The sequence below is a fragment of the Musa acuminata genome, chromosome BXJ3-11, assembly GCF_036884655.1.
Source record: "Musa acuminata AAA Group cultivar baxijiao chromosome BXJ3-11, Cavendish_Baxijiao_AAA, whole genome shotgun sequence".
NCBI lineage: Eukaryota > Viridiplantae > Streptophyta > Magnoliopsida > Zingiberales > Musaceae > Musa > Musa acuminata.
The window spans coordinates 31,921,723-31,945,391 of record NC_088359.1 but is presented as its reverse complement, the minus strand read 5'-3'; the positions used below and the strand labels follow the sequence as shown (position 1 = coordinate 31,945,391).

Genomic DNA, 23,669 nt, shown 5'->3' with positions numbered 1-23,669 from the left:
GTCTAATTTTAGAGCATCTCAGTTCCATCTTATGCATGTAGAAGGTTCTGATATATCTTTTCATGTAATTTTAGTTTGCCAGATAATATCATAAACTATAATGGATCATTAATGATTATAGTTGTTTAAGTAATTACATTAAAATTTGCTTTTCATGGACCTGCCAAACTATAATTGCTATGAACTCAAAAAATACTTGAGATTTGCAGTTTGCTCTAGTTACAGCTAGTTTCATTAGTGTTTAGATTTCTGTATTTATATTGGATAGTCAGTCTTCACATATTAGTTAGGAAAATAGATTGAAGACTGGTGCATGGACATTCAGCAAATAGGAAACTTTAACTCTCTTGCTTGTGAGTACATATATGACCCAAGAATTACTGAATGTTTAATTTTTCTCCCTTAATTGCAATCTCATGTTGCTGTTTACAAACTCTACCAGGGCATCCTTTAAAATTTGAATAGCATCCAGTCTAACTAGTTGAACTTATGGAACACCAGTACAAACTGAAAATAAAAAATGGTGAAAGCCCAAACTCTGTGCATAGCAAAGTTAAAGACAATCTTTGGAGAAAATAATCAAATATATAACCTGATCTAAACTGGCATTTATTTTTTATCTGGATGGTACCTGATGTAATTTAATGAGGCATAACTTTTTATAGGACCAGCACAATTATATTACTACCTTTTGCTACTGAGTAGTGCTCTGAAGTCTGAACAACCATATGAATAGATTTAAATAGATGATGATCATGACATTGGACATATTATTGATCAATACCTCCAAACGTTTGATCAGCCTGATACTGATTGTGAATGTGATGATTAAGAAAGTAAAAGTTTGAGTTTGAATATACCACAATAAAATTCATTATACAAATATGTCTAGAAAATTTTGTTTATAGATCCTTAATGAGCAACAACAACAATAAAACTGTAAGCCCCAACTATGTGGGGTTGGCCATATGTATCTCTTATCGTCATTTAGACATGTAAAAAGTTATATATTTAGTTAAGTTTAGACTTCAGAGTACTTAAATATTTATTTATAGTTTCTATTAAAGTCTTTTTAGGTTTTCCTCCACATCTCCTCATATCATTAACATTAATCATTTCACATCTTCTGACTATTACATTCGGAGGTCTCCTAAGCATATGCTCATATCATCTTAAACGATTTTTTCTCATCTTGTCCTCTATCGAGGTAATACCTAGTTGTTCACAAATAAAAGTATTTCTTTTTCTATCTTTCTTAGTAACTCTACATATTCATCTCAAAAAGATAAACTTTTTGTATATATTGTTTCTTAACTACTCAACACTTAGATTCTTAATGAGCAAAGATGCCAAATATTAGGTAGGAAGTCTCTTGGTCGGAATTTCTCACCATTTAGCCAACGCTTTTCTAGATTTTTCTTTTTATCATGCTTTTGGAAATTGAATTCAAAGCCTCTTGAGCTATGTTTGGGTGCACTTTGTTTCTTATCTGATGACTGCTAAGAAGCCTGGAACTTTAAGTGACTGGGTCAAAATTCTCATCAGTAGCTAACTGGTTGCTGGTTGCAGCAATCAAGTTATGTTGGCTTCATTATGCAGGTAAATTTGAGAAAGTTAATTAGTGCTTTTGTGAGTTAAAAAACTGTTCATACCTAATTGTGGCTCTTCCTCAGAAGGTTTTCCTTTTAATTTGATTGTTTTCTGGTTCTCTATGCACTTTCTTTTGTTGTTATCTCCAAATGCACTTGTTTCTAAAGAAAAGAATATACTTACAACACTCTTGTTGGTCTATCCCATTTTTTCCTTAAAGCTAATGTGGCACATCGTAACCTTGGAATCTTTTCTTCAATCTAATTCTATTGAAATCAGCATACACAGCTGATCTGTAGCAGTAGGCCAACTTTGATTGCCTCAGCATGTCTTCCAAGTCATCATGTAATACATTTGGATTCTTGCTTTGTTTTCTTGGTGCAATCATTGCACTGATATGCAGTTTGAAAATGCTTGTTTGCAGAATGTTAAATTCCTAATGCTTGTGTCAGAAAGCTTAGATGGTTTTGTACAAAATTTGCTCCAGAGTGAAGCTCGTCTTTTCTCAGATCAACAGACTGGTATGATTGTCAGCTCAGGTAATTTGTTCTGCACTCATAATTTGCTTACGTTCTGCAGGAAATCATGTGATTATGCTGTTCCTCATCTGTGTTGAAACTTTTTTGATGTAAGAATATCGTGTTTTACAAAGGCATAGCATTGCTAACATGAAGTTATGCAGATACAGTGATCTCAGGTACAAGTCTTTACAACAACAAAGCAGAGGAATGGAAGGGAGGAAAACGGAGTTCAGATACAAACAAACAGTTCTTGTTGGAAATGGGCAGTGAAGAAAGTCATTATTCAGCAGCGATACACTAAGATGGCATGTGATGGCGGTGAACTGTAGCAGATGGCTATAATCATCAATGCAATGACCAGAACCAAAAGGAGTGTGACGGCATCACCCCATTATGAGATGATCCCAGGCAGTAGCAACACCTCATTGTGGTGGAGGGAAGAAGGGAGAAGAGGAAGGCAGAGAAGAAAATGATGGGTTGTTGGGACCTCACTGCTGCTTGCGGTGTGCAGAATTAATGGCTTCTCATTGTCCTCTCTTTTATGAAGGAATCTTCTGTTGGTCAACTTCTATGAATTGGCTAAATGTCACTATGTCCCTCCACACAAGCAACAAATAGTCGTATGTTAGAAGAAAAAGAGAAGACAATATATCCAAAGGTTTGACTCTCTCTCCATTTTGAGTTTTGATTGTGAAATGTTTTTCCATGCTTTAGTTGCATGCTTTAAATAAAGGAAAGTATAAGAATTTGGCATTTTGTAGTTGAAGTTTGAAAATGATTCATGTGGAACTTGTCAATCATTTTTTACTACTCAGGATGAGGATATTGTATAAATCATTATTCATGTGGGTCTTAGAAATGAGGATATTGTATAAATCATTATAGTTGACCTCAGTATCCCAACTATCAATCATGGTAGTTGACCTCAGGATCTCAACCTTGGCATGAACACATCGTTAAACAAAAGGGGGATTTATCAAATTATTATTCAAGTTACTGTTTCAACCTGGTTTATTTTATATGATTGATGTGACTTGTGATCTCTGGCATAATCAGTAATGACATCTCTTATGCTCATCGGGCAGCTAAGTATCTTTGAAGGATCTGGTCTTCATCAACTATCTTTTATGTAATGTCACAAAATGCAACTACTATCTTCTTTCTTGAGGAACAAATTAGACGTTGGGAAATCATCGCTGCTTGGCATAATATGTGAAGAGAATTTGGACGATCTTATTTACTCCCATTGTGTGTAGGATACATTTTTTAAATTAAAGTTCAACTAATATACTGATCCACAAACTTGTCATTTGGCCATTATGAACTAAATACTTCAACCTTTGTAATGGAGAAATTGTACTATACAAGTATACATGCAAGTCACTGTTTCTTTCTTCTTCTTGTTGGCTAGCTGAAAAGATTGTTATTAGGGCACTTGCATAACCTTGTCTTGATTGAAAATTTCAGCAAAGCCAGGGGACAAGAAAACAAAGCCAAGGCTGTCTGGTAGCCTGAGGAAGGAACTGAGCAAAGCTTGTGAAGTTTGGTTGCCATCCAATTTCTGCACAAGAATTTTTGAGTTGCTCATCCTCTTCCCCAGAGGACCAACAGTTCCTGATCGAAATATCTGAGCTACATGCACAAAACAGTGTTTTATTCTTCAGAAGGCAATCATCACTTGCCTGCATGATGGACATCAGGATATGGAAGCAACATCATGATACAAGAATCATGATCCAGATCATTGATTTAACAAATGGATAGAAAGAAAAATTCCGTCATATGGAGAAATATTGTAAGAACTGATCTTCGAAAATGCAGAAAATTTGAACCTGAAGCTTCTTCATAACTGCAACTGAAAGGGAAGCTGCATCCTGCATGGTAAAAGTTCAACATGAGAAGTGATAAAATTATCATCAGCTCGTCGAGATATTATGGAAAAAGCAACAGGAAGGAAGTGAAAAAACAAATTATTTTGCTAAGAATTCCATGCAGATGAATCATGATTTAGTTAAATGTTCAGAATATTACTTGATGCATATTTGTTTTCTATTGATCAAGTTAAGTCGGGCAATTATCAACTGGGCTAAAAAGACCAAAGATTTTTTTTTATTTTGTTTATTGCTATATTGAAATCAAATCATGCATACTAGAAGATGGTCATGGAATTCAAAATGCTTCAATTACTATGATGCCTTTGTATAGACAAATATTATTAGGATGTCTCATCTTGAGATATCCGATTTGGTTGGTGTGATGTTGTACAATTGATAGTTTGTTTAAATCTATATATGAGCATCATGTATATCATTTGATGTAATGAAAATTTTATCTTTTTCTTAAAAATGATCGACGACCAATGTATGTATGTATGTATGCGTATATGTATACATACATACATACATATATATATATATATATATATATATATATATATATATAATTATATGGTATATTAATAAATATAGAACATATGTTAATAATTTTTATTTTTATAGTGATAGAGAGTAGTATAGATGATGATAAAATCATATATATGTTGTGGGGATAAGAGAGTGACTTTTTTTTATCCTTATAATAAAAAAGATTTAAATACCTTTGAAATTTTTTAGAATGGATAAAGTTGAGGGTATTTGAATTTTTCAAGATTCAAATAATTTAATCAATGAATCGAATTGATAAAAAAATCAATATTCAATTTTTTCATGCCAATTGATCAATCTGATTTGATTTTCTTTTTAGGATAAGTAATAAATGTGAGATTTGATCCCAAAAATATTGTAATGATCCAACAATGCTTTTATCAACTAAACTAACCAATACATTCAATCTAATTTAAATTTTATATTTATGTAAAGGAGATTTATATTTGTAATCATAATTTACTATTTAAACCTAATTTTAATATTTCTAAAATATCTCTCTATAAATGAACATAAATAAATATCTACCCCTATCTCCTCCTCCTAAGGGAACAACCGTCATCAATATTAAAGGGTTATAAAAAATAAAAAAAAAGGATAATATTTATAATTAAAAATAATAAAATATTATTATCATGATTATTATTTTAGAGATTATCAATAGTAAGCAAGTTACAAATATTATTCCAAGGTTGAAATGCATGAGTATGTATGTATATGTGTATGTATGTATGGTCATGGACGGATGTGAGTCCTCGTTAAGTCCATGCACGGCCCATGTACAAAGAATTTAGCCCCATGCCTATGTGCCCATTTAACACTTTGAGATTCACGCTCACCAAATCACCGATTTGGTCAAACTTTCCAACTCCAAGTCCCTCACACTCTTGTGGGGCCCAACCACCACAATCTAGTTGTCAACATTCCGACTCCATCTTTGACCACCTCATATATCTATCTATCTATGATATATTATTTGTATGCCTTAAAATAATCTAATATTCAACCACCAAGATCTAATCTAATCTAATCATACACACCTTTGCCTTTCACCTTTCTTCCCACTCCATGTTCTCTCTCTAGCTTTCTACACTACATTAATCCTTAGCTTCCCCATTCTCCTCTCCTTTGTCTCTTGTTGTCATTGCTCGGAGCGAAAGACCTTACCGCCCGGTACCTCGATAACCCGCCCCCTTTGGCTCTCCTCTCTCCTGTCGTTATTACCCTCCGCGAAACACCTTACCGCCAGCTATCTCGTCACCGACTTGAGCAGTCCTTTTATTTTTACCGCTTGCTGCTCTTCTCCAACCCCGTAATTGCCTCGGAGAAGACGACAGCGAACCCTAAATCCGCTGTCCTCGATCGTCCCGCCTTGCCGGACCGGAGGTCCGCACGCCGCCGATCACGCCTCCGAGCTCCAACCCACCCTTCACTCAAGGTTGCGATGAGTTGAGCCATGGGTTGCGTCTTCGCCAAACAGGCCTCCGCTCGTCCCAGCCCAGCCTCCGTTGACCTCTCTCGCCGCCAGGAGAAGGAGCGGCCCTCCGGACCCGCCCACGTCGCCTCAGGCCGCAAGTCCCAGGCTTCCATACCTACGGTCGAGACCGTCGCTGATGCGCCCGACGCCGCCGTCCGGGTTGAGGACACGGAACGGCCGCCCGTGGAGAGGCAGCCACGTCGGCGCCGGCCGAGGCCAGACCCGAGGCTGAGCAACCTCCCCGGCCATGTCCATGGCGAGCAGGTGGCTGCCGGGTGGCCCGCCTGGCTCTCCCGCGCCGCCGGGGAGGCCATCAAGGGTTGGACGCCCCGCCGAGCTGATACGTTCGAGAAGATCGATAAGGCAAGATTCGTCTTTGTGCTTGGAGCATCTCTTTTTTCCTTCATCTTTTGTTGGTTCTGGTACTAAAGATGGGTTCTTGTTCTGATTTAGATTGGGCAAGGGACGTATAGTAATGTTTACAAGGCTAAGGACATTTTGACTGGCAAAATCGTTGCGTTAAAGAAGGTCAGGTTTGATACGATGGAGCCGGAGAGTGTGAAATTTATGGCAAGGGAGATCAATATATTGCGGCACTTGGATCACCCCAATGTCGTGAAGCTAGAGGGTTTGGTGACATCCAGGATGTCTTGTAGCTTGTATTTAGTCTTCGAGTACATGGAGCATGATCTTGCTGGTCTTGCAGCTGGCTCTACGATAGAGTTTACACAGCCCCAGGTTAGATTCTTACTAGTTTCAACGTTCAGATGTTGCCTCTCTTCAGAATCCTTACTGAATCTTTTGTTTTGATCAGGTCAAGTGTTACATGCATCAACTGTTGTCGGGATTGGAGCACTGTCATAACAATTGTGTGCTGCACCGTGATATTAAGGGTTCAAATCTCCTACTTGACAACAAGGGGTTGCTCAAGATTGCGGACTTTGGCTTGGCTACTTTCTTTGATCCTAACTGCAAGCATCCAATGACTAGCCGGGTGGTCACTCTTTGGTATCGACCACCGGAACTGCTATTAGGGGCCACTGACTACAGTGTGGGCGTAGACCTATGGAGTGCTGGCTGTATATTAGCAGAACTGTTAGCTAAAAAGCCTATTATGCCTGGCAGGACCGAGGTAGGTTTTGGAACTTCTGAATTGTTGCTTTATGGTGTTCGTATATTGGTGGTGCTTCCTAGATACTTTCAGCAAGGGTCTTCGGTGTTCTTTTGGTGGTATAAGCTTATCTTGAGTATCAGCATTCCTGGATGGAACATATCCATATCAGAAGTGGCCTCTCATTAGTTGCAAAGTTTTTGGACCGAGAAAGTATATCTCTGGTACTGACTTTGTAGTGGCCCCCTTTTACCAGTAAGGTATATGCAGTACATCCTGAAAAATGTATAGGTATTTTGTTGAAGCATCAGTGTCCTTTAACACAATTCGGTGGATTGTGTTCTGATAAGTGATCGACCTGATATGATACTCGAATCCATTATGCAACAATCGGTAGAATAAGAAACTAAAATAAGGTATACAATTATTTTTTATATTAATATTAAATTTGGTTATGACAAATCGCAAGGAATATGTATGGAAGATCTGTGCACCTTGTTACATATGAGTTCCCATTCTGCCATAAATGCATTGGAGGAACTGCAGTATAATTTTTAGCTGCAAGGTAGTGTGACTGAATATGTACACATGGATACTAATAGGAAGTTACAGATATTGTTTATGCTTTATATTCCATAATTTAATTAAAATCGATACTGTGGCCTTATTTATTTCACATAATGAATATTCTTTTGATTATTAGGTTGAACAACTACACAAAATTTTCAAATTATGTGGCTCTCCTTCGGAGGAATACTGGAAGAAGTCAAAGTTACCACATGCTACAATTTTTAAACCCCAGCAGCCTTACAAGCGTTGCCTCCGAGAAACATTTAAAGATTTTTCACCATCATCCTTGGCATTAATCGAAACTCTTCTTGCAATTGAACCGACTGATCGCCAAACTGCCACAGCAGCTTTAAATAGTGAGGTAAAATTTATTTTTCAAACCAATTTTCTTATTAAATGAGTTTTATAATATGATTCTGTTATGTTTTCAACTTAGAGATGGCATGACTTTTAAACATATATTGAGGATATTGCATGGATCTTAATTTCAGGAACTAGGCCTTTATAATTATGGTTTTATGCCACTTATAGTTGTGCAGATGACTGATTTTTTATATTGTTATCCAGAGTGTTATTTGCCTGGTTTTCTTTGCTTACTGGCCAAACATTGTCTCAATTCTGTTATATGGAACCTTTGCATTAACTGTGTGACATGCATCTCAGTTGATCTTGATTGATTGCATTCTTTCAATTCATATTTTTGTTATCTTTTGCATCGGGATGATGACTTGCACCTACATAAAGTCATAATTTCAGCTTTTTGGTGTTAATCCCTTGTATATATCATTATTGGTTAATTCACAGTTGAAAGTATGTACAACAAGGCTTTAGGTTAATATGTTTTTCAGTTGGTCAGTTCTATCCTTCTCAGATATTCATCTTAATTTCGTATAGCATGTTAACAAAGGACAAGGTGCAAACAAAAAAGGTTTACCTTATATTCACCATATTTTTGGTTCAAATGATTTTAGGTTAAGTTGATATGACAAATGTCAATAGAGAGTATTCTGATAGTTTTTGGGCTTTGGTCTAATGTGATGATCTGAAATGATCTGTTATTATATCTCTTATCTAAAGAACCTAATAGATAAATTCCTGGACATAGACATATTGGTTCTGTTATGTAACCTATATCCAAGAAAATTTCCCTTTATTTAAAGAAGACCCCCTTGAAGAGTGCTAGAGTTTGACAAGCCCATTTACATATTTCACCAGTCCCTCATATCTGCTGTCTTGCTTGCAGCAAATGATAGGTTTTACCCTTTGTTTTCGACCCCATAGACATGAATGTTATTACCATCAAGATCCCGTGCATTGGTTTTCGCCTACTGGCACCATAATGAGCTATCAGAGCTCTCATCAGATAGTATCCATGATTGAAGTGTACAAAGTCTATTTACTAATTACTACCAATTAGTTCTCCTGATATGTCCTACAACCTTATGGGATGTTACTTACATGCTGCAGAAGACTTTTTTTGTCACAATTCAATGTTTGTTCTTCAACTTCTCAGCAAGTTGCAGCTGTATATGTTTTTTTTTTTTTAAATAGGAGGAACAAACATCATAACTGAAAGTTGCAATGGGTAAAAGTTATTCACCATCTTGGTTTATGGTTCCATGTTGGGATTAAGATGTGAAGATCTCCGAAATTCAAATAAGTTCATTAGTCCCATGTATTTTTGTTGTAGATGTTTTAATTTTTAACAATCCTTATTAATCTGTTCTAAAAAAAATCTTGCTAAGCTACTTTGTTGACATGAACATTGTATCTTTTATTAATTTCTTCTAAAAAAAATCTCGCTAAGCTATTTTCTTGACATGAACATGGCATCTAGCTTGCTAACTTAATCTTTTGTTTGTTCTGCAGTTTTTTAATACTGCACCATTCGCATGTGATCCTTCAAGCCTTCCAAAATACCCTCCAAGCAAGGAGATGGATGCTAAACTGAGGGATGAAGCTAGAAGGTATATGATTAATACCCTATTGGTTTGTGTTATGTGCATAAGAGTCACTATTTTAGCAATTTGGTGCAACCCATCTTTGTTACTCTTTTTTTTTCTTTTAGGTAGGTTTTTTTTCCTGTTGGTGTGTGTGTTTTGAGAGGTGAGGTGGAGTTTCGTTGATGCATTGTCATTCTGAACAATAATATGTTATTATGACCTTTACATAGTCTCAGTGTTCTGTGGTTGATTGTGATGCTTGGTTCATGAAACATGTGCGTGGAGCATCACATTGAACTCAAATTTTGCAGTACTAAAATAATGTTAAGCTGATCATTTATGTTGTTTTTGTTTTCCTTAAATGCCAAGTGCATGAATACTGTAGTTCTTTAAGCAGAAGCTTTTTATTTACTAGTGCATTGTTTTACATTATTGGATTTTTTTTAATATAATGGTACTGTTGGGGTGCATGTTCAACATGTATATGTTTGAAACTGGAAATACTCATGGATTGCATTCAACTATAAAGCATTTCCAATTATTTCTGGCACATTTCTCTTATGTAATCAAATCCACTAATGTAGGTTGAGGACCGCTGGTGGTAAGGCCAATGTCAATGAATCAAAGAAGATGCGCTCACGTGATCGAGCTTCTAGAGCAGTTCCTGCACCCGAGGCTAATGCTGAACTCCAAGTAAACATTGATGTATGTCAAGCTTTTATGATTGCTACTTATTACTATTCATTTATTTTTTCCATCGACTCCATCTGAACTGTTAGCATTATATGTGTCAATATTAACTTTAATCAGGGATTGTCATTTCATGTACTGGTATTTAGGCTCATGTGGACTGGTTCATGCATATTGGCATGGTGTTGCATGGGCCTTGTGCTGACTGATGCAAGCCAATCTAATAGTATGGGTACACTCTTGGTGCCAAAAATCCTGTGCTGCCACCAAAGCAACCCTTGGTGTTGCCAGTATGATAATCCTTGGCTTAGATTTCCTGACATTGGTCTTGCTTCGTTAATGGGATCGGATTCAGTTTAGACATGGAAAAAGCATTTGCATCACTGAAATGTGACCATTAATGGCTGTTATGATTCACTTGCATGTAAATAATCTGTGTCCCCTTTGGATAAACCAGTCTTACCCTGCCACCTAAGCAGGAAGTTGCCATGGGCTATGCAATTGTCTTTATTGTTTGGCAGTTCAGGTGACCACAACATCAAATCAGTTTTTTAGAAATTTACAACGGAATCTACTGAAGAATTATTATAATTTGTTTTTTACTATTAATTGATCTCCAATATACTAATACTTGTTGGGTGGTACAATACTAGCACATTACATAGTGGGCCCACATAAACAGACCTCTATGCAATTTTCTATGATAAGGTTTCAAATTTCAGCATGACACCTGTGCAAGAAGGCCTTAAAAATAAATAATAAATAAATCTATACTTGCCTGAGGTGAGAATGACACGAAGAATGGAAATCATACTTGGAGAAATTGAGGTATTATTGGGTATGTATCCAAGAGAAACTATGTCGACAAAAAGTGGTTGGTCTATAACAGGCACAGATCCTGAGTTTTTAAATTACTCATCCTGGTTCTTTTTAGTTATGACTGGAAATGCACAAAAATGGTCACCTTATACAACTTATTTAGGCCCAATTTTGATTGGAGTTTATTCAATTATATTGACACAAGAGTTGTATCATTCCAATTTGTCAGCAGAAAGCTGTGTCCCACACTACTGTAGCCCTTGCACACAACATGCTCAAACAACTTTAGAATGAAAAACATGTTGGTATAAGCAATAGATTAGTTATCTAATAGGCAAATTATTGATGTTGCAGCAATCCATGGGCCCTCCGTGTGGGCTGATGTACCAGTTATATTATTAGGCTACAGTTAAACCATGTATACTTGGTTAGGATATTGTGTAGATTATATTTGACCAACATTGAGAGCTGTTTCTTAATGAGTAGCCCATGGGAATCAATAAATAGCATGCTTACCATAAAAAAATTTGGTTTTAGTTGCATGACTGTCTGGTAGGCTCTATGGCTTCACTCATTCACCTCTATACGTGACTGGGACCTTAAAAAGAACTGAAGAATTTTCTTTGTTCTATTCATCAAATGGAAACACCATATCTATTGGGAAAACTTGCAAGGAAAAGGTGACAGTCTAATTGTGTATGTTGAGCTTTGTTGGTCATAGTTGCCAGATCACTGCTTGAGGTTTTTAGATATTACGAGGAAGCTTGTTAGAAGTTCTTTGTCATTCCCACTGCTTGTCACCTTTGTTAGCTCTAATAATAGCTAATTTCTACTATAACTGTTAAATACAAGCCCAAAACATACTGCTCCTGAACTGCCTTTCTCGCTTTGTTTAATTATACGGTAGTACATCAGTGGTATCCTGGATGATCATTTTCCAAGTGGTTCTATTTATACCCTGTATGTTCTCTAGCTGCAATGTTGTACAATGGCTATATATCTTATTGTGCATGATTAATATTAATTGTTTCTTTGTTTCTAGCAGAGAAGGCGTCTTATTACACATGCAAATGCAAAGAGCAAGAGTGAAAAGTTTCCTCCACCACATCAAGATGGTGCAGTTGGACACCAATTAGATTCTTCACTTCGTATTGATCCTTCATTCGGTCACTCAGATGCTTCATTCAGCACAGTGTTTCCATACCAGAAGGGGCCTTTGACTGCTTGGTCTGGACCATTGATCGATCCTGCTGCTGTAGGCCACCTAAAGCGAAAGAAGCAGGTTCCAGTAAAGGCACAAAATCCTGCTCAATCAGAACAGCTAGCTGGTGCTCATGCCACCAAGGAAACTCAGAAAGACAAGGGCAGCACTCGATTTTGATAGATTGCCTGCCAATTAGCATGCCCTGGATTTGTAGCACAAGGTTTAATTATACTGATCCTGAAGGGACAGGAATGCCCACTTGATGTATGAAGACAAAAAAGAATGCACCCTCATCCTCTTTCATTTTTTAATCATACTATTTTTTTTTCTTGGTTAGCCTGATATATAGGGCTGGCGAAGAAGCTTCTTTTTACCATGTATATTTTATTTCTTTTTCTCTTTTTAATCATGTTGACAAGCTAGATACTGGCCTAGGTTATTTGAGTTCACCACTTATTATGTATTTTAAACATGCGAATATATTCTGGCTTTGTCTTCTGGGTTCATGCCAGTCCCATTGCCATTTGAGAGCTCTGTAATCAATAATCTAGTAAAGACTTACCAATGTTTATTTTTGTAATGGAAAAAGCTGTAATATGATTTGTGGCAAGAGTTCATTCACTCTGTACAGGTATCGGCTTCTCATTGCATAACTCAGGTTCTCAGTCTTATAACCGACTTCTTTTACTTTCATACTGATCATGAGATTTCTGAGGCATAATGCTTCTTGAGTTTTTGACAGGCAAAATAGTATATTTGTGGCATTCAGGCAGGAAGAAGTCATCTTCATCAATGCAGCATCATTTGCCCTTCTTGCTTGATTTCTGAGACTCCCAGGATTTGCAAGCTAAGGTCCAAGTTGAGCAGGTATCAATCTGCCATCTAGTATGATGCTTTTGTTTCAGATCTCCAACTTTCCCAGTTATGCTTTCCTCCAATACTTTCATATGGTCTTTAACATTCTCTCCTAAGTTGGTAAGAATTGTATGGTGTTCCAAGTAGATGGCTTTGCTGTTTTCTTGGGTCATTCAATCAAATGACTCCACTGCTTCTGCCATTGTCATAATTCATTGGGTTATTCTTGGTGGGTCATTTACTACTTGGCATTCATAAATGGCAGAGCCATGGTTACCCAGGTGATGCCATCATCTGTTGTAGGGCCTGCAAATTGAAGTGTAATATTGAAAGTAGATAAAAACTTAGGTTGACTTATACGAGTATGTATGATAGTGTAATATTGTTAACTTAGGCTTAAACATTTTAAACTATGGTTAGGTTTAAAAAAAATTAATATATTAATTATCCGATCAATCATTATCATGACAATTGCTATTAAGGTATAAGTCACTACTAGATTATGTCTCACATGCATTATATCATAGTCAAATTAGATGGCTGTGATAGAGACTTTCATGTCAGCACTAGCATTGATTGATTTAACCACCCCATCATCTCCCACGAAAGAAGTATATATCTCACATCATCCCTAATTTGTTTCACCGATGGACAATCGATGAGTGAATCAAATGTTACATTAGATACTCAACTTTAGAAGATTGACTAACGATTGAAAGACATACGTTTGGAATTTTAACTTGGCAAAGAGGTAACAATGTTGACCCAAATAACCAGTCTATTTTCATCTAGAAAATCTAAGAAGAGTTGATTCTCTAAGATTATGGCTATAGAATTTAGAGATATTCGATAAATTCAACCTTAATATAGAGATAATCAACTACTTTCTATTTAATCAACAAACCGTTCCACTTTTTTTCTACTATCATCATTCCTATGATGTGCTTCAATGACAAACATGATCAAAATGGCTCGAAGTGCTTCCTTCGATTATAATATGACTAAAATGATCTAAAGCATATCCTTTAACAATAATACAATCGAAATGAACTAAAGCTCTCCCTTTAACGACAATATGATTAAAATGGCTTAAAGTGTTCCCTTTAATAATAATAATATTCATTTTGATGATAACAATGTCGAAATAGCCCAAAGAACTCTTCTTAATGATTATACTACCGAATCTAACTTAATAAACTCACATTGTTATTAGGAGTGTGAATTTATCTCTTTTTTAGTGTTGACTAGCAGACAAGACTCATTTCATGCCTTGACTCTACTACACCCATCAAGGCATGAATGGGGGCAAATGATATGGAGATGATGACATGGCTGATACCTACTTACTATATGGTTGACACCCTAGTGCTACGTAGCTAATACCTTGACACTACTATCTAATACCTAGCATCATATGGCTAGAGCTCGACACTTAATACTATGTGGTCAACACAATCTTATTCCTTGGGCATTATAATCACATCCATGATTGCTATATATTTTTAGACTTCGTATTGTGTGATCTCACCTAGGACTAGGAAAGGTGAATAACTCTTCCCAACATTAATGCACATCTTTGAGTGTAATGGTCCTAAAATTACACTATAAATGATCCCTTAGGTGCATTCCCTAACTCTTTAATACACAAGTTCCTATACATTCAATATTAAAGGACATGACATTTAGTTAGCACCTCATAACCACATACAACTGAAGTATCAAAGGAATTTTATCAAGCACACTCCAGATACAATTTTATAGGATTCGTTGTATTACGAATCAAGTGGGTTCAACACTTCCCCGTACTAGTTTGAGACAAGAGTGGAATATGACATTGGTTGGCTCCAAATCAATATCCTGATTGGATAATCAAAATCTACATTAATATATTAGCCTTAAAGGAAAGGCCTTCTCGACATGTCTTAAGAAAATCTTACGAGCCCCTCTTGGATAAACTAAGAGGACCCAGTTTTTCTAAGCCCAACTTTTGGATCCTCTAAAAACTATATATTCTTGATTCCTAAATCTATTTCTTTTTGTCGCCTATTCTCTAATGTGATGATCAACCACCTACCATTTAATCAATAATCCGCTCCACTTTCACTTACTATTGTCATTATTGTCAAAGCGCTCCCTTCAATGATAATGTGACTGAAATGACTCGAAGCACTCCCTTCGATGATAAATTACTAATATAATCCAGAATACACCATTTGATGACAACATGATCAAAATGGCCTGAAGCACTTCTTTCAATGACAACACAATCAAAATAGCATGAAGCACTCCATTTGATGACAATATGACCAAAATGGCCCAAAGTACTTCCCTCAATAATAGCATGGCTAGAAAAACCCAAAGAGCTCTCCTCAATGATGATACTTCTGAATTAACTTAATACACTTCCATTGATGATAAGACTATAAATTGATCCATTTTCTGATGTTGGCTAACAAACCAAAATCCTTTTGTTTACTGACGTCGCTACACTCATTAAGGCATAAAGAGGAGGGGCAAATTATATGAAGATGATAATATGACTGACACCTACTTGCTATATGATCGACATCTTGGTACTACGTGATCGATGGCCCAATACTATATTGTTGATACCTTGACATCATGTGATCAATTTAGTATTATTCCATGGTTATTATAATTGCATCCACGATTGTTGCATATTCTATAGTTTCAACATAGCATAATGACATCTAGGATTAAAAAAGGCATGTAATAGTCCCCAACATTAATATATATCTTTATACCTAACAGTCCTAAAAATTCACTATCAAAAGCTCTTTAATTATGTCTCTAACTCTCTAATACATTCAATGCTTAAGGACTCGATTTTGATCGATACCTTACGACCAAGACTAATATAAGTATTAGATGGCCTCTATTTGGCACACCCCTGATGTAATTTTAATGGGTTTGGCATATCGCGAATTAAGTAGATATGATATTTTCCAACACTAGTATGAGATAAGCATGAAATAAGACCTCAATTGGCTCCAAATTATCATCTTAATCAGACAATCAAAATATATATTAACATACCTTATGGAGTATGTGATAGTAATTTATGTGCAAATGACCCTCTATGTGACATCAAACACTATGTCAATAATTCCCAAGTATACATCATATAGTAGCTCAGTAATCTTATCTCCCTTTACATCAATATCTTGATTTAGCTAATTAGCAAAGCAATTCAAGCTGTACTTCAGTAGCAACCAATGCCTAAAGCAAACCATGATTTCTCTCATAATGGTTTGTTAGATAGATGAGGAGTCCTTGGTTGATTATGTCTCAAGATTCATCGATGAAGCTTATTTTGGTGATCGATGCACATTCATCGATCTTTATCCAATATTTTATGAATGATCTAAAATTATCTCAATTTCTATGGATGATTACAAAGAAATCTTTAGCAACTTTACTAAGTTAATATAACGAGCAAATCAACATATCTTTGTTAAGGGCCTTATTGTAGAAATGAAGAAAGATGATAAGTGAAAGTGTTAGAGGGACGAAAGACCACCATGACCTAAATAGCCACCTCCTTGATGCTAGTCATAAGTGCCCAGCAAGCCAATCACGTGAGTGATGGCACGTGTGACTTGATACAGAATCTTTTTGCTTATTATATTTTTGGCGTATATCACTTTATAACTATTGCATAAATGCATATGTATTGTGATGTCCTTGGATTTGTACAATGGGAATCGGATCGTGATGAGATCACGATAATGAGATCGATTCACCTTTAAACACATATCCTAAATAATCCCGGTCATAGGTTACTCGAGAGGGACATCGTGATAACCGGATAGACTGGTGTGCTGTATACCCGTCCATATGATGGATGCAGCTGGTCTCATAGCTGCTCGTGTAGGGACACTAGGGATACAGTACAGGTGCTCATTGGAGAATGAGTTCACTGATTGATCCGCTTACGGAATGCTGGATGGTTGATGATGCCTTATTGTCAGACAACGATTCCGTAGTCCTAGTGGTGTATCTGGTTCTTAGACTTGAGACACCAAGGATGTCCTGTATGAGTGCTCCACTCTTTGATACCAGACTTATAGGTTTGGCTGTTCCCAGATCTAGTACAGCTGGTCATTGGGAGTGGTAGTCGACCTTACGAGGGCTATTGAGTGTCGATAGAGGATCATCCACTCTCGGTATCATGAGAGGAATATCCCATGTGTTCTTGCTCAGACAAATCCCTGGCCAGGGTCATTCGGGTTGAGAGAGAAAGAGTTCTCCGGGAGAATCCGATTAGAGCGAGACTCAAGTAGAAACCGTATGGGTCTGACAGCACCATGCTCGATATACGGTCTCTGGGATATTAGATGGATGAGGGATTATAGGTACATGGTAACTGAGGACAGACAGGTCCAATGGATTGGATTCCCCTGTATCGTCTGGGGACTACGGCGTAGTGGCCTAGTACGTCCGTAGTCGATGAGTCGAGTGAATTATTACAGAGATAATAATTCACTGAGTTAGAAGGAGTTCTGACAGGTATGACTCACGGCCAGCTCGATATTAGGCCTAGAGGGTCACACACATATGGTAGGCATTGCGATGAGTAGAGGTTCGGATATGAGATATCCGACGGAGCCCTTGTCTTATTGGATGCAGATCCAATACCCACTAGGGAAGGACCCATTAGGGTTTGACACGGGATCTCTATAAATAGGAGGGATTCACAGCCTCATAGGCTAGAGTCTTTGCTTGCCCTTCCTATTCTCCTCTCCCTCTCCACCTCAGAGTAGGCCTGGAGTTTTGAGGAGCATCGTCGCAACCCTGCTGTGTGGATCACCGCTAGAGAGGAGGACGCTTGACCTCCTTCACCCTCTCCTGAGGATCTGCAAGGAAACAGGGATATACGATCTCCCTAGGTAACACAATCTCTATACGCAGTTTTATGTTTTGCGGATTTTGCGCACCAATCTTCGCACGACGACGAACATCTTTTTGGGAATCGGGGATTTTTGTTTTCTTGTTCTTCCGCTGCGCATATGATGTCGCCCCCCATGATTTCCCAACAGTGGTATCAGAGCCAGGTTGTTCGTGCGAATGATTGGTTTTTGAACTGCGTGTGTTGTGTTTAGGAAGAATATTGACGTCAAAATCGTTGACGCAAAAGCAAGGAAGGGCAGCAACAGTTGCTGCCCTCGATCTGCATGCCTGCAGCCAGCCGCAGCCGCAGCCAGGCAGCACAGCGCCGGCGCATGCGCAAGCGCTGTGCCTGCAGTAGCCGGCCGGCGATCTGCTTGCAGCAGGCTTGCGGCCGGCGGGGCTGGGAGCCCGCTCGGTAGAAGCGCCTGCGGCCACTGAGCCCGCGGGCAGAGGCGCCGCGGGGCAGCAGCGCGGGCTGAGGCACCGCAGGGCAGCGGCGCCTGTGGCCGCTGCTCCCACGGGCAAAAACCCCGAAGGGGCGGCCGCCAGCGAGGCAGCACCGCCTGCGGGCGCTGCCTCGCCGGCAGAACTGCCCGCGGAGGCGGCGACGCCCGCGGGGGCGCCCACCTGCAGCGGCAGCGCCGCCAGCGGGCGTGCCGCCCGCAGGCGAGGGCAGCGCCCCGCCCCTCGCCGCACAGGCCGCCGCCAGCAGGGTGGCGGCGGCAACGGCAGCAGCAAAGGGCAGTAGGAAATTAGGGTTTTCTGGGCAAAAGACAGTTTTACCCCTCGGAATTTGAGAAATTTCAGTTTCTGTCTTTTATCCAAATTACGAAAATACCCCTAGGAATTGAGAAATTCCCTACATGTCCCTAATTTCAGAAAAATATTAATTAATTAAAAGGTTTAGTTGATTATTATTATTTTGTATTATCTAGTAGTCCTACATGATGATGATTATTTATACATGTGATGTATGATGTGTGGACGGATGATCATGGACCGTGTGATGTGTGTACTTGTGATTATTATTATTGAGGTCTGCGAACCTCCATTATATTTCTCGTTTATTGTCGGGCCTGCGTGCCTATGATTAAGTTGTAATCACATGAGGAGGCGCAGCGGGAGCGTGGATGCGATAGCGGGACCCACGAGACGGACGATCGCGATGCATGAAGATGCATCAAGATGTCGACGGAACCGACGAGGACGAGATGGACGATCACAGGGCATGGAGATGCACCGTTGCACACATAGATCTTGATGTGAGTGATTAGGCCTACTGGCTCGGGCCTAATCACATTAGGTTGTGGTCCATGATCATCTGGTGTAATTGATTATACACATACTAGATAAGTATATATATTTGCATGCGATGTAGATATATATTAAATATGTATATGTGTGACATGTCATATTAGGAGACCAAATTATAGAAACATCTCTCGATAATATTAAGTCGGTAAACGTGAGGCAATTAGATTGACCCACGTGGCCTTCCATCGTTATGAGTAGGAACCGAATCCCGGTGTAGGTTGAGTTGGTCGAGTCCCTCGAGACTCACCTATATCGCGATTCGCTATCTTGCTTACGACATAGAGATGTCACCGGTGACCTGAGGGCATGATATGCTTGGTCGAGTCCCTCGAGGGTATATCATCAAATCAGACTCATCTTGTAACGAAGGTGTTGACTTAACCGAGCATCATGGTTGGTCGAGTCCCTCGAGGCCATGGTGATTCGGAGGCCGAACAGGACGGGAATCACAAGGAGTTGTGATCGGCAAGAGTTGTCTACCTTTTAGGCTTAGTGTGATTGGTCGAGTCCCTCGAGGTTACACTAAGACGCTGATTGGATCCTGATCCCCACTAGAAGTCTGCCGGAGACTTCCGTTTCACGTGCTGAGGGTGTCGCATGACTCGTTAGTAAAATAGTGGGAGCATATTAAGATAGAAGTCCATATCTTGATAGTTTATTTCTTGCAAAATCTGCATGTTATTCATTTTTGCTACATCTTTATTTTCAGAAAATGTCGCTTTCAAATCCCTTACGTGGCATACTTGATGTCAACCGCCTCACTGGTCCAAATTATACGGATTGGCTCCGTAACTTGAGAATTGTTCTCACAGCGGAGAAAATCGTGTACGTCCTTGATACAGTGATGCCTACGCCCGAAGAAGGGGCAAGCGAGGATGAGATCGCTCGCTACGTGAAGTACATTGATGACTCCACTCTTGCTCAGTGCTATATGTTGGGCTCTATGACTCCAGAGTTACAGAGACAACATGAAAAGATGGATGCCAGATCCATTCTCCTACATGTCCGTAAATTGTTTGAGGAACAGGGAAGGACTCAACGATATGAGATATCCAAGAGCCTTTTCCGCGCTAGGATGACTGAGGGGACACCGGTTCAGAACCATGTCCTAAAGATGATTGAGTGGATAGAGAAACTCACAGGTCTAGGAATGGTCCTAGAGGATAACTTGTGTATGGACATTGTGCTTTAGTCCCTACCAGATTCCTTTTCACAGTTCATAATGAACTTTAATATGAACAAGCTTGAGGTGACTCTCCCAGAGCTCCTCAATATGTTGAGGGAGGCAGAGAGTACTATTAAGAAAGAGAAGCCAGTTCTCTACACTGGTGAGACCAGAAAGAAAAGGAAAGCAGAAAGGTCCCTTAAGAAGGGAAAGGGCAAGGGCAAACAAGGTAAAGCAAAGGTTGCTAAGAAAGACCCAACAAAGGACAAAGGCCAGTGCTTCCACTGTGGTAAAGATGGGCACTGGAAGAGAAACTACAAAGAGTACCTTGCAGAAAGGGTGAAACAAAAGCTTGATGAAGCTTCAGGTACATTCATGATCAGTCTCCATTTGTCAGACTCTTATGATAACACATGGGTATTAGATACCGGTAGTGCTTATCATATATGTAATTCGTTGCAGGTTCTGGCAAGGCCTAGGAGACTAGAGAGAGGCGAGATGGACCTCAAGATGGGTAATGGAGCAAAAGTTGCTGTATTAGCTGTTGGCGAGGTCGCCCTACATCTGCCTAGTGGAGCTTTTATTGCATTAGATGCATGTTATTTTGTTCCTTCTATTATCAAAAACATTATCTCCATTTCATGTTTAACAGTTAGTGGATATAAATTTGTTTTTAAGAACAATGGTTGTTCGATATTATTAGATGATAAGATCATCACGAAAGGAACATTGCATAATGGTTTATTTATGTTAGACACCACTCCACATATCATGAATATAAATATGTCCAAAAGGAAACGAGATGAGTTGAACAGTGCATACCTGTGGCATTGTAGGCTAGGTCACATCCATGAAAGAAGGATTCAAAAGTTGCTAAATGATGGATATCTAGATCCATTCGACTATGTGTCATATGCAACTTGTGAGCCTTGCATTCGTGGAAAACTGACCAACTCTCCATTTAGTGGAACTAGAGAGAGAGCCACTGAGTTGTTGGAACTCATACATAGTGATGTATGTGGACCCATGTCAACTCATGCCATTGGAGGTTACTCCTACTTCATTACATTTACTGATGATTTCTCAAGGTATGGATATGTGTACTTAATGAAGTACAAGTCCGAGGCCTTTGAGAAATTCAGAGAGTATAAGAATGAGGTGGAGAACCAGACTGGAAAGAGTATCAAAACTCTTCGATCAGATCGAGGAGGTGAGTACTTAAGTACAGAGTTTACTCACTTCCTCAAGGACCATGGGATATTATCCCAATGGACACCTCCTTATACACCTCAGCTCAATGGTGTCTCTGAAAGGAGAAATCGTACATTATTAGATATGGTACGGTCCATGATGAGTTTCGCTGACCTACCCATCTCATTCTGGGGATATGCCCTAGAAACCGCAGCTTACCTTCTGAACAGAGTTCCAACTAAGTCGGTGGTGTCTACCCCATATGAGATATGGAAAGGGAAGAAGCCTGATCTTAAAGTAGTTAAGATTTGGGGCTGCTCTGCCCATGTTAAAAGACACAACCCCGATAAGTTAGAATCAAGGACATGGCGATGTAAATTTGTGGGATACCCCAAGGAAACTTGTGGGTATTACTTCTATCATCTCGAGGACCAAAAGGTCTTTGTAGCTAAGAGAGCAGTGTTCCTTGAGAAGGAACACATTCTTGACAGAGACAGTGGGAGAATGATAGAATTGAGCGAGGTTGGAGAACCAAGCTCAAGCACCACTCTACAGCCCGAGTCTATTCAGGTATCTAATACACAAGTTTCAACTTTACGCAGGTCTGATAGAGTATCCCATCCTCCTGAGAGATATGTGGGACATATTAGAGCAGAGGATGTAGAGGATATTGATCCTCAAACCTACGAGGAGGCTATTATGAGTATAGACTCCGGGAAGTGGCAAGAAGCCATGAATTCTGAGATGGATTCTATGTACTCCAATAAGGTTTGGAACCTAGTTGATGCGCCCGAAGGTATTGTACCCATCGGTTGCAAGTGGATCTTTAAGAAAAAGATCGGAGTAGATGGAAAGGTAGAGACCTATAAAGCAAGGCTAGTGGCTAAGGGGTATCGTCAAAGGCAAGGTGTTGACTACGACGAAACTTTCTCACCCGTAGCAATGCTAAAATCCATCAGAATTCTATTGGCTATTGCAGCACACTATGATTATGAGATCTGGCAGATGGATGTGAAAACCGCATTCCTCAATGGGAACCTGGAGGAGGAGGTGTATATGATGCAACCTGAGGGATTCGTGTCCAAGAACTGCCCAGATAAGGTGTGTAGGTTGCTTAGATCCATTTATGGACTAAAGCAAGCTTCCCGAAGTTGGAACATAAGATTTGATGAGGCAATCAGATCTTATGACTTCGTTAAGAACGAAGATGAGCCTTGTGTATACAGAAAGGTAAGTGGGAGCGCTATTAGCTTTTTGGTGTTATATGTGGATGACATCCTCATCATTGGGAATGACATAGGAATGCTATCCACAATAAAGGCTTGGTTATCTAGACACTTCTCCATGAAGGACTTAGGAGAAGCATCTTATATCTTGGGGATTAGAATCTATAGAGATAGATCCAAAAGGATGCTTGGCTTGTCCCAGTCCAGGTACATAGAAACTATTGTCAAAAGGTTTGGCATGGAAAATTCCAAAAGAGGTCTCATACCGATGAGACATGGGATATCGCTTTCTACGAGTATGTCCCCAAAGACTCCAGAAGAAAGGGCGAACATGGATATGATACCTTATGCCTCAGCAATAGGGTCTATCATGTATGCCATGCTATGTACTAGGCCTGATATAGCGCATGCTCTGAGTGTCACGAGCAAGTATCAGGCGGATCCAGGCTTGGAGCACTGGAAAGCAGTAAAGTGTATCCTTAAGTACTTGAGAAGGACTAAGGATCTTTTACTAGTATATGGAGGTAATAGCCTTAAGGTTGAAGGCTTCACTGACTCAAGTTTTCAGTCTGATGTCGATGATAGCAAGTCGAATTCAGGGTATGTGTACACCTTGAATGGAGGAGCAGTGTGCTGGAAGAGTTCCAAGCAAGATACCA

The 23,669-nt window shown here is 39.1% G+C and overlaps 1 protein-coding gene across 1 annotated transcript; it reads left to right on the top strand.

Moving 5' to 3' along the window:
• The first annotated feature begins 5,655 nt into the window (after positions 1 to 5,655).
• LOC135653393 (probable serine/threonine-protein kinase At1g54610) lies at positions 5,656 to 12,871 on the top strand. The gene is made up of 7 exons (XM_065175318.1): positions 5,656 to 6,374; positions 6,465 to 6,749; positions 6,826 to 7,143; positions 7,826 to 8,053; positions 9,562 to 9,659; positions 10,220 to 10,340; positions 12,190 to 12,871. Exons 1-7 carry the CDS (start codon positions 5,991 to 5,993, stop codon positions 12,523 to 12,525), a joined length of 1,770 nt encoding a protein of 589 aa, XP_065031390.1. The 5' UTR covers positions 5,656 to 5,990; the 3' UTR covers positions 12,526 to 12,871.
• Positions 12,872 to 23,669: the final 10,798 nt, after the last annotated feature.